At 44.5% G+C, this 14,955-nt stretch overlaps 1 protein-coding gene across 1 annotated transcript in view; it reads right to left on the bottom strand.

The window, feature by feature from the left end:
* The window catches only part of IPO5 (importin 5), a 46,171-nt gene extending 37,710 nt beyond the window's left edge, over positions 1 to 8,461 (bottom strand). The window contains exons 1-2 of the mRNA XM_082333567.1: positions 8,342 to 8,461; positions 3,540 to 3,620 (exon numbers count right to left, since the gene is read on the bottom strand). Coding sequence (XP_082189693.1) covers positions 3,540 to 3,620; positions 8,342 to 8,437 — 177 coding nt within the window. The 5' untranslated portion in view covers positions 8,438 to 8,461. The remainder of the gene's footprint in view (positions 1 to 3,539; positions 3,621 to 8,341) is intronic.
* Positions 8,462 to 14,955: the final 6,494 nt, after the last annotated feature.

Here is a 14,955-nt window from a genome sequence, read left to right as displayed (position 1 = left end):
TATTACAAGATATGTACCCAAACAAGCATTTTAAAATCCTGCATCTTAGCGGCTATAGCTTTTAATGAGAACAGGAACAATATAAAGTATACATCCCCAAAGAAGAACTTCCATCTACCAATGAAGCATAAAAAAGCAGAATTCTCTCCTAGTATTGCATTCTTCTGCATGTCTAAATTACTGAGGTGCTCACATACAATTGGAATGTCAAAGGTATTAACATAAAAAGTAGTCGTAATACTCAAATGTCAACATACTGCTTCTTATTAATAGAATTTATAGTGCTTTAAAAATGTTCTAGGATTTTACAGATGATGGAACCAAAGCACAAGAAAAAAACCAACTTGCTGAGCAGGGCAGTAGAAGAATTATGAACAAAAATCTGGGATACCATGTTCTCCACTGACATTCAAAGTGTCCAGGTAATCCTACACATTTTGGAAGAAAAAGAATGACCATCTGGTGTAGCATAGTCACAGTGATTTTTACTTCTGTTTTACTGTTCCTTTTAAGTTCTCAAGAAGGAAAACATGCATGGATGGAAGCAATCAATATTTAGGACACAGTCCAAAGATGGACTTGCACAACCTCATCTGGGGATCCAGCCCCATGTGGAATTCAAAGCACGCAGTGCTCAGAGGCAGAACTGTGGTGCGTCAGAAGTCCATGGGCTGCCTTCCTTCCCCTCCAAGTGCTGAACAGGAAGCTGCCTGCAGCAGCAGTTTTCAGACTAAGAAATGCAACCCCTTCATGTGACAATATGGAGAGGGAGAAGGGAAAGGCGAGTACAGCAGAAACACAGTTTTTACACAGCATTTGTTACTGTATTTCACAGTGCTCGAAATCAGTCAACTGTAAATTAGGACGCAATTGAAAATTGCCAGTCTAGACTTAATCAGGAAGAAAACAAATGCAGGAGAATACGCAGAACTTCTGTTCCTCTCTAAGATTTAGGTGGTAAATCAAAACTGTAAAGGAAGCAGCCTCCAACACCTCAGACACATTCAGAGATGAAAAATCATCAAATAAAGTGAATATATGCCACCTTTCTGTTCAACCCTTTAAAATGCAATTGCATGGGAAGAATTAGAGTCCTAACTTCATAAGAGTGACACTACAGGTTCATGAAGCTGGAGACGTGGGTTCAAGACCCTCTTTAGCCTGAGATGTACCTATCATCTGGCAGAGCAATGTTCTAACTCCTAGGTCACGCACTTCCCTCCACTTCTGTGAACTGTGTTACTCTGCTATCCGGAAAATATGAAATGAGAACAGAGGGAAAAGGTGATTATTTCCACAGTTTAGGCATTTGGTTAGAAGGAGAAAACTTGTTATACAGTGACTTTTTAAAAGACTTATTCCTGACCTAGCTTAATGGTTTTTTTCCATGTCAAATGCAAGGGGTCCTGGGAACAGGATCTGAATCTCTGTTTCTCCATTTAAATGCCAAAATTACTAGGTTGCAGAGTCAGGATTCCTTCAACTGCTGTGCAAAATGTCCTACGAAATCTTGTATTTTCTACAACACAGCAGCCCAGCTCCTGCAAACAGGATGGAGTATTTTCTTCAGCCTAGTTTTCCTGGGAGGGGGTAAAGCAATACAGAGGCTTCAGGACGAACAGGGATGTGAACCCAGCTTTCCCGTAGCCTGGGCAAGCGATCTTTAAAGTTCTAAGGCTTCTTCCAGCAGCCTGCGTTCAGCGGTGCCAGAACATCTGATGTGCGCAGAGGACACACACCAGACCCAAAGCCCTATCCACTGGTGACACGTGCACTGTTCTGCCCAACATCTGGATCTACATGAAACACATGCAGAGACAAAGTGCCTAGCTGTTCATACCAGCAGCACACCAAACATGCACAGAATGCTCCTCTGCATGTTTAAATGCAATGTTTATATCAAGCATTGGGATGACTTCACTTAGGCTCTAATTAGGCTACTATGTATTTGGATTTACAGGGAAGAGAGGTTGTTCACAGGTTCTATTAATCAGGTTTTTTTGAGTCCGGCACCTAACATCTACTTAAGTTATGAGCTAACATTTAAACCTTTCTTTGATTTATCCATTGGCGGAGTTAAATGCCAAGTTATCCTACAGATGTTAACCTCTCATGTCTTTGGTAAGAGTAACTTCTACAGTGAAAAGTTTCTTTGCCCTTGACTAAGTGGGAAGCCAAGTCATTGGCAAGATTCTGAACAACTTTTAGACTCAGCTGTTTCCTTAGCTGATGTAAAGGGAATAAAATCAGTAAATATATGGAGCAAGTATTTATTTACATAAGCATGACTTAGTTGTCAACTCAGACTTATCAAATATATTCAATACAAAATGGAAGCATGTGCAATGGAGCTATGACTTCTAGGGCATAGTATTATCTTCTGATGAAAAAGGGTGAGCAGTAGATCTTATTTTTCATGGCCAATTTAAACACAGGAGAGACTGCTCTACAGCTTTCTATTATTTGAAACATCTCAGAGGCGCAGGAGGGAAAACTACACAGCTCTTATACAACCAGTTGCTAGCATAGTATTGAAGGATTCTGTCAGAAGAACACTGTTTTGTAGGTAGATAAGCATCAGTATTAGTAAGCTGATACTTAGTGAACATTAAAAAGCACCAATAGCATCTACCTCTAAACTGAATACAGTCTACCAGAAGAGATCATTATCCAGAGAGAAACAGCACACTTATACTCTCCTTATAATATTGTTCAGAAATTCTACAGGCTACATCCTTCCGTTGTTCAGTAAAACTCTAGTTTTGGGAAAAAAAAGTCAAATGTTTTTACTTTTAAGTGACTCTTAAGTTTGTAATATCTTGAAAGCTTAGTAGTTCTTCACTCTGCATAGCCAAGTGAATAATACTTTTACCAAGAAGTATTATACCTGATTGCTAAAGTGTGTGAGCCTTTACAAAATTAAGGAATAACTAAAAGGCACGGTTACTGTATGCCCACAGAAAAATTTTATATAGCGCTTAGGCTGCTCTCTGTTCAGTCTGTAACACTGCTAGGTGACTTAATGAGCATATCCTCCCCAGATAGGACAAAATGCAAAAGCCATCTGAATAAAACACGCAAAACAACTGCTACCTTATCTTCCCCCAATTCCGATTTGAGAAGCACAGGAAGTTTCAGATGATACAAAAGTTTAACACACAGGCACAGGACCCCAAAATGGAAAGCATTTCTCAACTGTAACTTGAAGGAACATCACAGTAACAGTCATATATTAGTTACACATTTTAGGGAGAGAACCCATTCATTAAGCAAAACACACAACCAGAAAACAGAGATCTAAGCAGTCACTTATGAAAGACTACTTTTGAAACTAAATATCCTACATCAAAAAGTCTCAGCTAGTGAACTTGACATGCAACAAACTATGAGTGGTCCCTCTACAAATGTGCAGTAAATTAAGATGATTCAGTCAATGCCCAACTTGTTAATTTATCCCCAAATGACCAGCACTGATTTCTTCCCTGCTTCTCCAAGTTCCCTTGAAAATCTTCAAGAATTCAAAGATTATAGAGACATACCTCCTCAGCAGCAGCAGTATTCCTGATTGCTTGTAGGAGGAACGTGATCTTAGATTGACCTGGAATATTCTCATACGTCTCCTGAATAAAAAGGGATGCAGCTTATTGAAAACAATTACTAGAAAACATGTGTTAAGCATTAATATGAATTGACATTCCTTTTAAAACAACTTCAGTATCCATCCAGTTAACAGAAAATAACACAGCAAAAAAATTAAACTTATCAAAATAAAAATTCCTGACCTGTTTTAAAATCATGAGTAAAGTCTTGGTTACCTAATAAGACCTGCCATATTGGAATGATCTAGATATGCATTATTGGCCATTTATGAGATGAGTTAAGAAATACAACTTAAACAGAACACGTATCCTCCTGGAAATACAACATATACAGAACATGTATCCTTCTGGAAATCCATCATAGCTTCTGTCGCATCAAAGGATTAAGAACTTTGGAAGCCTGAGACTGAACTATGACCAACAGGTTAATAACCACTGACAAATGTATAGTCCAAAAATTTGGTCAGTTCTTTTTTTCAACCTTTTTATGGCCTCTACAATGTCATGTGGCAGTCACACATCTCAACTACATGTTTTGAATAAGAACTTTTCATTTTTAAACTCCTGCCCAAATTTCAGAGAGAGAGACTATTTAGTCTCCCCCTTAGGGAATCCCTCTTAATAAAATGGAAAGTTTAATAAGAAGTTCAGTTACGTTGTCTTACACACTTCTGGCATGCAGTTCATTCACTACGGCTTTTTAAATTAGATTGTTACTTAGAAGCTAGAGTGAACACGCAGCAAAATAACATTTGCTATCCAAAACATGGTATACCTGAGCATTTTAAAACTATAAATGCTTGTTTCTAATATACTAAACCTATGTAGGTAAAAGCAGGGGAACTACAAGCTGAAGAGCAACCACTTAAATAGTTCTATACTTATTAACTCTGAAAGAGTTATTTTTTGTGGATGCAATCTTGAAGATAAATTACTCCACCCTTTCCAAATATTCACTATCCCATCCTGAACTCAAGGAACGAGCCTACTACACAAAGCCAACGTTCATTTCAACCAGTTCCTTGCCTGCCTACTTCCCATTCTTACCATTGCAGCAGCTCTTTCTAGTACTCTAGCAAATTTACACACCATACCTGCTATTTTCAATCAAGTAGTTTCCTCATCACACAGATAATATTAGACATCATCTCGCTCCACTTTCTGTACCTGTTTCCTAGTAGGCCTTGTTCACGGACTCAGTTCTTCCGTCATATTCTCTCTAGTTGCTAAAATACACTCACCGTCAATGAGACTCTGAATCCCCAATGAATCCTTGCATTTAATCTAATTATTTCATGGAGACTGCAAAATTATTAGGGTCAGAATAGAAAATCTTCTCAGATTAACCATTTCCATGAATGTGTATATTTATATTGCACTATTATCTACAAATAGAAAGACAAACACAGAAACAAGAAGATTCCCTAAACACAGGCCCAGCATGGACCTGAAGCTATGCTTTCATGCACAGCTGAAGCACTGTAAAAGCTGGCTTCCCTCATGCCAATTCTGATAATAATGAAATTCTATTTTGAGTTGTTTAAACTCACCAGAAATGGCAGCAACCTATCCAGTTTTTCACCGGCATAATTCTGTCTGGTCAGTAAACTGGATTCAGAGGATGCTGAAGAGCACCAGGGCAAGGCAGGCAAGTAGAACATACGGCCAAAACCAGAACCTTCCCCCGTGCTGGTGGAGGACTACTTTGCTGGCTCCACCCATCTCACTACCAGCCTTGGCTATGCCCTAACTAGGTACCTGGATCCTGCTACATCTTCACTGTATTCTTTTAGTTCACGATCCAGCTACCCAGCTACCTTATCCAGAGGTACAAATTTCTCACACAGCATGACTAACTTTCAGAATACATGCAAGCAAATATATATTATCTACACTTTGTACTTATGTTCTTCCAAACCTGAGAAATATATTTTAAAAAAAGAGCATAAAATCACCAAGACAAACTAAATAAAAGTTTCTCCATCAGAAGATAGACACACAAATAAGAGAAAGACAGGCTTTTATAATCAACAGACAACATTCCAGTAATTTTTAATGGGAGATAAAATCAATGAACCAGGTTTCAGCAAACTGGTCAGAATAGGTTATGAGTGTGCTAGCACATAGACAGATCCATATACATAAATACTTAAATAAAAACAGGGTTTAGGTGATTAGACTTTCCTCCCTCCCCTTCTGCTTTTTACAGCTTTTACTACACCCCCACCCAAACAGGCTGTGACTCTACATCTCCACTAAGTCTAGTCTTCAACATAATACCCCTCATCCTAATTTCAATGACCAGACCTATTAGAAATAACCCAAGTCTGTCTCCTTCAGTTCTCTGTCCATCCATTTCTCATTCTCACTGGTTTTCATTGGACACAAATGAAAACCTGCTATTCAATTTACATGCAGTTATCTGAATCCCTATAGTATTCGATATTGCCTTCTAATAGTAAGTACACTTTAAAAAAAATGATTAGACTATACAGATGTTTAAGATCAAATATGAGTCCTGTATGATTTTAGTAGCAGATATTCTGAAGGCTATGCAATACTTTCCTTTCGTCCAAAGAAATCTTACTTCAAGAAACAGACAACTTAAAAAAAAAAAAAGTCAATCTACCTACACTGCAGAGAGACAGAAAAGTGTTTCTAGGTACAAGTTCGTTAACCCACCATGAAGAAGACTGAGTTGGGGTCTTCATGGCCATGCATGGTGGAAGAATGAGAGACAACAGGCATAAATTGAAAAAAGGAGGTTCAGACTGGATAGAGGTTCAGACCTCTTTGCTCTAATGAGGACAGTCAAGCAGGAGCGGGTTGCTCAGAGAGCTTGTGCAGTCTCCGTTCTTGGAGGTTTTCAAGACCCAACAGGACAAAGCCCAAAGTGACCTGATCTGACCTGATAGCTGACACTGCTTTGAGCGGGAGATTGCACTACAGACCTCCTGAGGACCCTTGCACTCTTAATGATCCTGAACCATAAAAATACTTCCAATACAAAATACTTGGAAATACGCAGATACCTATGCCAGATTCAGTGCAGCTAAATAAGTAAAAATTACGACACTTGCTTGTATCTATATATGAAACTAATGGACTCAAAAAGCTTAGTAATCTATGATGACAATTAAGATTTCTTATTCTGATTGACCATAGTGCATATAGATCTATGAAGATTAAACAAACTCCAACTCAGTTCCAAGCAAGTTTCTGACAGAATATGCCAGTTGTAAGAATCTAAGTTTTAGACTTTCTTTTCCAAGAATGTTTTATTTCACAGGCATTGTGACATAGCAGTCCAATAAATCTGCTTTGTTACAATTTTAATAAAGTTGAAAAAGTTGTGAGAAGTGTTCTTATGTTACATGCAGGCAGTTGAGACGAGAAAGAAATTCAGCTCCCAGGGAATGGCCTCCATTCCATCCCTATGTTCAGGAACGTGGGAATAATTCTTGCCGCTGCTCTAGAAAGCGTTTGTAGTAACCAATACTGAACTTTGCTGGGTGCCTAAAAACGTATGTCTCCCCTCCTTCTCATTCCCAACTTATATTTCAGGAATTTTCACTGCAGCATCAGAAACAATAATACTTTTTATTCTTCGCCAAACAATGTGCTGAACTCTGCTGACCGCTGAAGTGATGAGAGTGATAAAAGACCCGATGCAGCCATGCAGTGGGAATTCATGCTAAACCTAGGCGCTAGTATTTAATTCAATGGGAGAGATTCCCCACTAGGCTTGACAATGGAGTCTTAAGCATGACAGAAAGAAAGAATTAACGTGGCTTAGCCATCACAAAGAATTTTAGCTGAAATAACACATCTGAAAAGTTTCTGCTGATAACAGAGAAACTCGGTTTATTGAAAGCGCTTCTTTTAGTGAAATATTTCTTAGCTGACGGAACACTTGAATACACGGCCCATTCCGAAGTTAAAAACCAAACTACTGTGTGGAAAGAGAAGCCCCCGGCGGGCGGGGGGGCGGCTGCGGCCCGGCCGCTGCGGCGGCACAGGCGGCACGCCCGGGGGGCAGGGACCCCACGCCAGGGCCGCTTCGGCAGCGCAGAACCGAGGCTGCAAGTGCAGCCGCCCCCGGGGCCCGGCGGAGCGCTTCAATCGGGCCCGGCCGAGCCCCGCACCCGCGGAGGGCAGACACCCGCCCTGACCTCCTTTGGGACACCCCCCCTCCCGCTCCCGAGCCAGAGAGGACCCGCCGCCGGCCAGGCCTCCCCTCCCCGGCGGAGCCGGGGCCGCGCTCCGTCACGCCGGCCAGCCCGGGCGGAGTCAGCCCAGGCCCCGTCTCGCCGCGGGGAACGGGGAGAAGCAGCCCCCGGGGGGCTCCACACGGGCCCGGCGGGGGGAGCGGAGACGAGGCGGCCGCGGGCCGAGCGGGGCAGACAGGCAGGGCCGCCGGGGAGGCGGGGGGGGGGGGCGGGTAGCGAGACCCTCACGCGCACGAGCGGGCGCCAGCGGCCGGAGCCCTCGCACTCGCCAACGGCCGGAGCGGCCCCCGCGCCCCGCCGGGGGGGAACCGCCGCAACCGCCCGGCTCCCCCGCGGAGAGCCGGCGCCGACGGGGGAGAAGGCCCGGGCCGCCCCGGCGGCAGCTGGTGCCGCTGCTCACACGTGGGGCTCGGCCGGCCCCGCCGCCTCCCTGCCCCCCCCTCCCTCCCTCCCTCCGGCAAGGTCTGACAGGCCGGCTCGGCGGCCAGGGCCGGGGCGAGGCGGACCCGTTACCTCGGCCTGCTTGCGGACCGCATTGTCTGGGCTGAGCAGGTTGCCCAGGAGAAGGTAAAACTGCTGCTGCTCCTGCTCCGCCGCCGTCGCCGCCATTGCTGCGAAAGGGAAAGAGAGCGAGGCCGGCCGGGCGGGGACAGGGAGGCGGGGGAGGCGGGGAGGGGGAAAGCCGGCCTCGCCGCCAGCGGAGGGGAAGGGGGCGGAGCCGCCGCCGCCGCCGCGCTCTGCTCCCGGCTCCCCCCTGGGGCCGGCCGCGCCAGCCGCGCTCTCGAACGCTCCCATTGGCTGCGACGCGCGGGGCCTCGCCCCCGATTGGCCTGCCTTCTCTGTGACGTCCGGGCGACCCGGGGCGAGGCGGTGGGAGAGGAGAGCGGCTGAACAACCGTCCCTGAATGGGGGTTTGTCTCCTCTGTTCTCATTGGTGCGCCTGCGGGCCGGAGGCGGGAGGCAGAGGCGGGGAGACGCCCCGCAGGCCACTCTCATTGGCGGGAGGCGCTGGCAATCTCGACGGGATTGGTCAGAGGCGCGGTCGGGCGGTGCGGGAAGGGAGGGGCCGCGCCGGGACGCTGGGCTGGGGCAGGGCGGTGGGGGAGGGGAGGGAGGGAAAGGAAAGCGCGGGAGATTGCAAGGCGTCTCCTCGCGGGGGGCTGCCGTCTCCCTCTGCTGCTCGGTGACGTCGTGCTGCTGCTCCGCCCGCTGCCCGCGGCTGGGGCGGCCAGGGGAGAGGTGCCCGTGAGCCCCGGCCGCCGCCGGAGCCCTGCCGCGGGGAGCCGGCGTCTTCCCTCACAGGGCGGGCAGAGGCACCCAGCGCCGTGACTCGGCCGGATCGCGGCTGCCGAGCGACGGTTTGCTGAGGTGGGGGTGGGGGGCGGGTAACAGCGACCGTGGGTTCATGCAAGGCGGGAGAAACTGCGCAGCACACGTCACGCTTGAGGAATCGATGCGCGCTAAGGGTTTTCGCCGATAGGTTCGCCTGGCAGGTGCGCATAAAGGTGTGGGAACCGACGCGTTAGCCTGCTTTGTGTACGTTTGTGTGGGTCCTCTTCTAGCTCTGCTTCAGATGAGGCCAGTAGCCCTCGCATTACCCCCACGTGTATTTTCACGTTCAGGTGACGTGGTCGAAGCTCTGTCAGATCTCAAACAAGGGTCAGTAGTACGCTGCGTTCACAAATCCCAAGTATGCGATTGAACAAACGGCGATTAGCGGCTGTGCGGCGCTTAGTTGCCGGCTGGGGTTAAACCGCGAGGCCTGTGCTCGGATGGAATATAAGGTTCATAACGCGCGTGGCGAGAGGCTTTGCCCGCTGGCTGCTGGAGGGCTCTCTGCCCAGGGCCGGGCTAAGGAGCCCTTCGGGGTTCAGCCGCCAGGCAGCGGCTGGCCGAATCTAGTCCGTCTGGGCAGGCATTGCGGCTGGGCTCTGCCCGGGGGATGCCGCGCTTTCAGAGCAAAAGGGGGCCAGCGAGCCGGCGGGAAACAGATAGCGACGTCTTCTCGACTGAATTAAGAAAGAATTGCAGGCAGGGCTAGAGAATGATTTTAAGCTGACTGAAAGCTGAGAAGGACCAAAAGTGAAGATGAATTACGAAAGCAAGCGTGCTTTCTAATGTGAAGTGCTCCTCTGTAAATGTCCTCAGACCCTAGCGATGTGGATTAGGCCTTTACAGCTTGTCACAAGTTCTGGAGGGCCTTTTGGATGGGATCTTGAAATAAGTACCATTTCCCTGCTTTTCTGTCACCTGTAGTTTGTATGAACTTTAGTAACATTGCGGTCTGCTTTCCATGTGTAAATGAATAAATGTATTTGCTTTCATCCTAACTTGTCTTAATGGTGATTTCACCATAAATCTGTGGTAGGATTGTTAGCTAAAGAACGCAGTATCTGATAGGGGTTGGGGAGGGAGTGTAAACTTCACTATATGGAAGATTGTTTTCTTGCCTGTGCCGTTTTTGCCATCTGTAGGGGCAGGGAGTGGGTTGTTACATAAAAACTGGCTCGTTGTCTTTGAGAAACAGCTAGGCAAATGAAATCAGTAATTTGCCTAAGACTTAAAAAACAGTTGCCAAATCATCTTTGGAGTAGCAGTGTTGAAAGTCAGAGTCAGTTAGAGCTCCCTTGGAAGGGGAAGGCAGAAACAACCCAATGCAATTTGTTAGAGCAAGCCTAGCAAGAGACTCTGTGTGTGTGTGTGTGTGTGTGTGTGTGTGTGTGTGTTTTTCTGTTCCAGTGTGTATAATAATCACTAAACTCAGGTAATGTAATGCTCTAGAAATGCATTTGAATACATTTTGCCCTGGTATGCAAAGCGTAGAAGGGAGCATCTGCACTGGGTTGAGAAGACCCTGCTGTTAAGCCCAGCAGATCAATGCTGTTCCGCTTCAAATCCTAACAGAGTTTGGTGAAAGCAGGTTAGAAACTCCACTTAGGTAAAAAGTAGTTAGGGTATCAGAAAGAGTCCCAAGGAATTCAAATTGTCACTAATGTGATCAGAGAATCTGCCATGTCAGGTGCTTGTTCTCACCTGAGACAAGTTTGAAGCCAAAGTGTGGGAAGCAGCCCAAAACTATGCTGAAGAAGCAGGTGTCAGCACCAAAGATGGTTTGAACAAGTACCTGAGGAGAGCTCAAATAGATACAGCCACAAAGCAGTCAGCAGCAGTGTTGGCGTTGCTGGATATTGCCCAACTTCTGCAGTCAGTCTCAATTAAAAAAAGAGACAGTACAAAGTACTGAAAACTATTCCATATGTTTTGAAAGAAAGGAAGATGTTGATTAAATAGCAGAAATCAAAAGGACTCGCTTGACCTCTTCTAGCAGTCTAGACCCAAGGAGTGTAGTTTATCCAAAGAAACTTTATTGACATTTTAAAACTCAGACAGATTGAGAAGCTGGAAATTCAGGTCTTTGAAAAGCGGAAGCTTTATTGAAGTATCTATTAAACTTCACAGCTCTGCTAATGAATGGATTATAAAGAAAGGGAGAGCTGGGAGATGATGATTTTACTATATCTGAGGAATGCTGTAAGGTTTCTGCCAGACTAACAGGAGATGTGGGGTAACAGACAAAATGAGGAAAGGTGTCTCAGACTCTTGTAAAATACTTTCTGATGCTGACTTACAGGGGAAGGGTTTGACATGTATGTATTACAACCTTCAGAAGCAAAGAATGAGATGAAGGGAGAGCAGAGAAAAGAAAGAAAAAGAAAAGAAGATAAAGCAAAATAAATCCAAACCTAGTTACTACACATAGTAACAGGCCAACTGTGTCCAGAGTCCTTACGATGTCAGCTCTACCATGTGAGGAGATCTACCATACACTTAAAGCGCCTGTTGATGGTCCATATGGATTCCATATCCTCCACATATCATAAAAATGCAGCCATGGTAGCCTGAGGGGGCAGAGAAGAGTTAAAAAGTGCATGAAGGCAGATTTCCAGCAAAAGTCAACAAAGTGGAGTAAGTTGATGTAGTGGCAAGCTATGCTGTAGCGGGGGCTGGCTGAAGCTATCTTGGCAGACCAAGCTATCTGTTAAGAGGATGCAGGGTCTGAGAATTGTTCTGGCCAAAATGTGGGGTAAGGCAAAGAATTACAAGCTTGTCGGTAATGGGCATCAGTAGTGGACTACAGTTTTCACAGATCCTTCGTTCATCTCTTTCTTGTACTCAGAGCTCAGTGGTTGGTTCCCATGCCCAAAGCGCGGGGCGTGGGATGCCTGTGGCTGAAAAGGGTGCTGTTGGCAGAGGTGCTGCTCTTTCAACTCTACTGCAAGAAGCTTCCTGTGGCTTCCTACTGGTTTTCTGTATTGGGTAGGCACAGCTGGGCTTCATGGAGGTGATACAACCGTGGCTAGCCAAGAGCTGAGAAGAGTACCAGGGAGGCAAGCATGCTGGGAGTCTGGAGAATTGCCATCAAGCACTAATAAGATCCAAAATTCTTGGGCGAGAACTCTCTGAAGTCATTGGAATGGTTAATGAGCTTAATGACAAGACAGGGAAGCTTCACAAGCAGGTTATACTGGAGACCCTACACACTACAGATTTGAAAAGCTACTATATCTATGAAGAAGCTTTGAACATTATGTAGAGTTGGGAAGAGGCATCTCAGACTTCCCCCTGCCAGGTTTACTCACTGAATGTCAAATATTCCTTAGAGGACATCAGGCTGAGGGGATTTTGCTCTGCTGAGAAAGCAGAACTCATAGGGACTTCTATGTATTTCTGGGAGTATTTTCTGGTAGGCCAGGTATAACTGATAAAAGAGTTCACGCTAACCTTACCAGACACCACCAGACAGCGCAGAATGAAGTGTACTGGGCTGGCATAACCTGTGGAGATAAGTGACTACTTGAACAGGGCTCTTCGCACTGGTCATTTTGCTGAAGAGTGATAAAGTAGAAAAAGTAGGAGACAGGGTTTTTGTGTGGATGACAGATAATGCTATACTGAAGCTGTGCCTGCTGTATCACAAGACAAGATGGATAATTTACTGAACAGCCTGGCCAGTACCAAGTGCTACAACCTCTGAACTCACTAAGCTGCACTTGCAAATCCCACTGGAAAAATAGTAGTTCGTATTCATCATGAACGTAGGCCTTTCAGTTCCAGACAAGACCGTTTGATTTTGTTAATTTAGGAGGCACCTTTCCTACACTTACGAACCAAGTGTTTATAGGACTGTGTGATTTGATGTATTGACAACATAGAGGTTGGGAAGAATGCAAAAACCATGGGGGGTGTATTTAAAAAAATGGATAAAGTATGAAAATATAAATCAGTTTTAGTCAGTAACAGCAAGAGGTGGTAAGGAGAGATGTAATTACTCTCTAAGAGACTAAGATAAAGACACAAGGGATTAACCAAAACCATACAAAAAATTGGTCGTTCATAGAATTCTTTTCTTAGAATTGAATTCAATATTATAGAATTCGATTATTACTGAAGACTTATAGACTACTTCAGTGGTATTGTTGCTTTTATTAGGGCAGTTTGTCAAAAGCATTGGTCTGACAGGTTGTTCTGAACAGAGTCTTGTCACAGAGGCTTTGAGCAAGGTAAAGAAACTTTCTGGCCCTCCCTGTGTTAGCCTAGACTACAGCAAAATACTTGAACGACCTGCTAGTGCTTCGGATGCAGGTCTATCGATGATATTGATATGGTCCTGACATGGAAAAGGAGCATTGCTTTTAAAAGCAAGATATGAACATGAACAGAATTACTCCAAAATGAGTACGTTGCCATTGTGTGGGCTATCAGATATAACACCATTTCCTCAATCACAAATTCAGGGTCCCCAACAAATGAGTAGCAGTGAGATTTTTGTCAATGTCTCATAATATCCACAGTAAATGTCCTTTATCCCTAGAGGGCAAAACTTGACAACCTTAAAATGAATTCAGTATGAAAGAATGTAGTTTCGAATGAGTGAATGTTGGCAGGTCTGATTACATATTTAATTCTTTGGCAAGCCTCTGTGCTCAAAGCGTCTTGCCAGGCTGCGCGGGAATAGGCAGATTCATAACCATTTTCATACGTTTCTATTAGTTACTCACTATCCTTTTTATTGTCTGGCATATTTTATAAGTACACAGAATGAAAGTAAAGTGATATTTTTTCTGAGGCAGCGAACAAGATACTGTGGAATACCTGCTGAGCTCCTGCCAAAAATTTTGCTTTTCCTACTGAAAAAGTTGAAAGCTGCCTGCTGTATCAAGATGGTAACTTAACAGCCTCCTTGCTGTCAGCTGTACTTTAGGTTTGACATTTCATCAGGTATTATTCAGAAATAATGTAAAATCATGAAAACTATTGTGGAAATGCACTACTACTATATATAGGTCAGCTTGCCAGAATTCAAGATTCAGCTGTAGTTCCTGCTCCCCCCAGAACTGATTCTGCCTTACTGTTGCACAACTTAATTTCTCCTTCCAGCCTCCCTATGCGTGGGAGAAAAGAGATTGCCAAATAGTCAAAATTCAACCCATTTTGCTATATTGATAGAAAAATAGACCTTTCAGCAGGAATCAAATTTGCAATTGTTTGTGCATTAGACAGAGCGTTAATCGGTTTGGCACATTAGTTGGCTTGTAATTGGGAAATCTATTGGAAGGAAGGATATTCTGTAAGCACATAATTATAACACAGTGTGTTTCCAAATTACTAAGATTTACGTGCCCAAAACATGTGTTGAATGTCCAATTTAATTTATTCTATGATTTATCTCATAAATCACTTGCTAATTTTTTGCATATAATACATTGCATTTGTCACACCTTTATAAAAGTTAAGCTACTGTTGACCTGTTTCAACACACCTCTGAAAGAACATTTTCAGATCTTCAGATTAAAGAAAATGTTAATTGCAAATTTAAAAGGGCCAGTATTAATAAGAGATTAAGAAAAACAGGAAAATGTGACTCATTGTAAAGAAACTATTAAATAATCCATCCTGGGGGCGGGGGGGGGAAGACCTGAAATTCAATGTTAGTCATAACCTTTGGTAAGTAGATGGAAGGACCTATGGACACAAGACAGGTAGAAAATTAGGTATGATTTGGTCAAGTGACAGAGTGGCGAAAGCACCAATGTACTTTTGGGTTGCTCTAACAGAAGCATGGCTTC

Source organism: Platalea leucorodia (assembly GCF_965183815.1).
Source record: "Platalea leucorodia genome assembly, chromosome: 2".
In the NCBI taxonomy this organism is placed as follows: domain Eukaryota; kingdom Metazoa; phylum Chordata; class Aves; order Pelecaniformes; family Threskiornithidae; genus Platalea; species Platalea leucorodia.
This window is presented reverse-complemented; position numbering and strand designations above follow the sequence as displayed.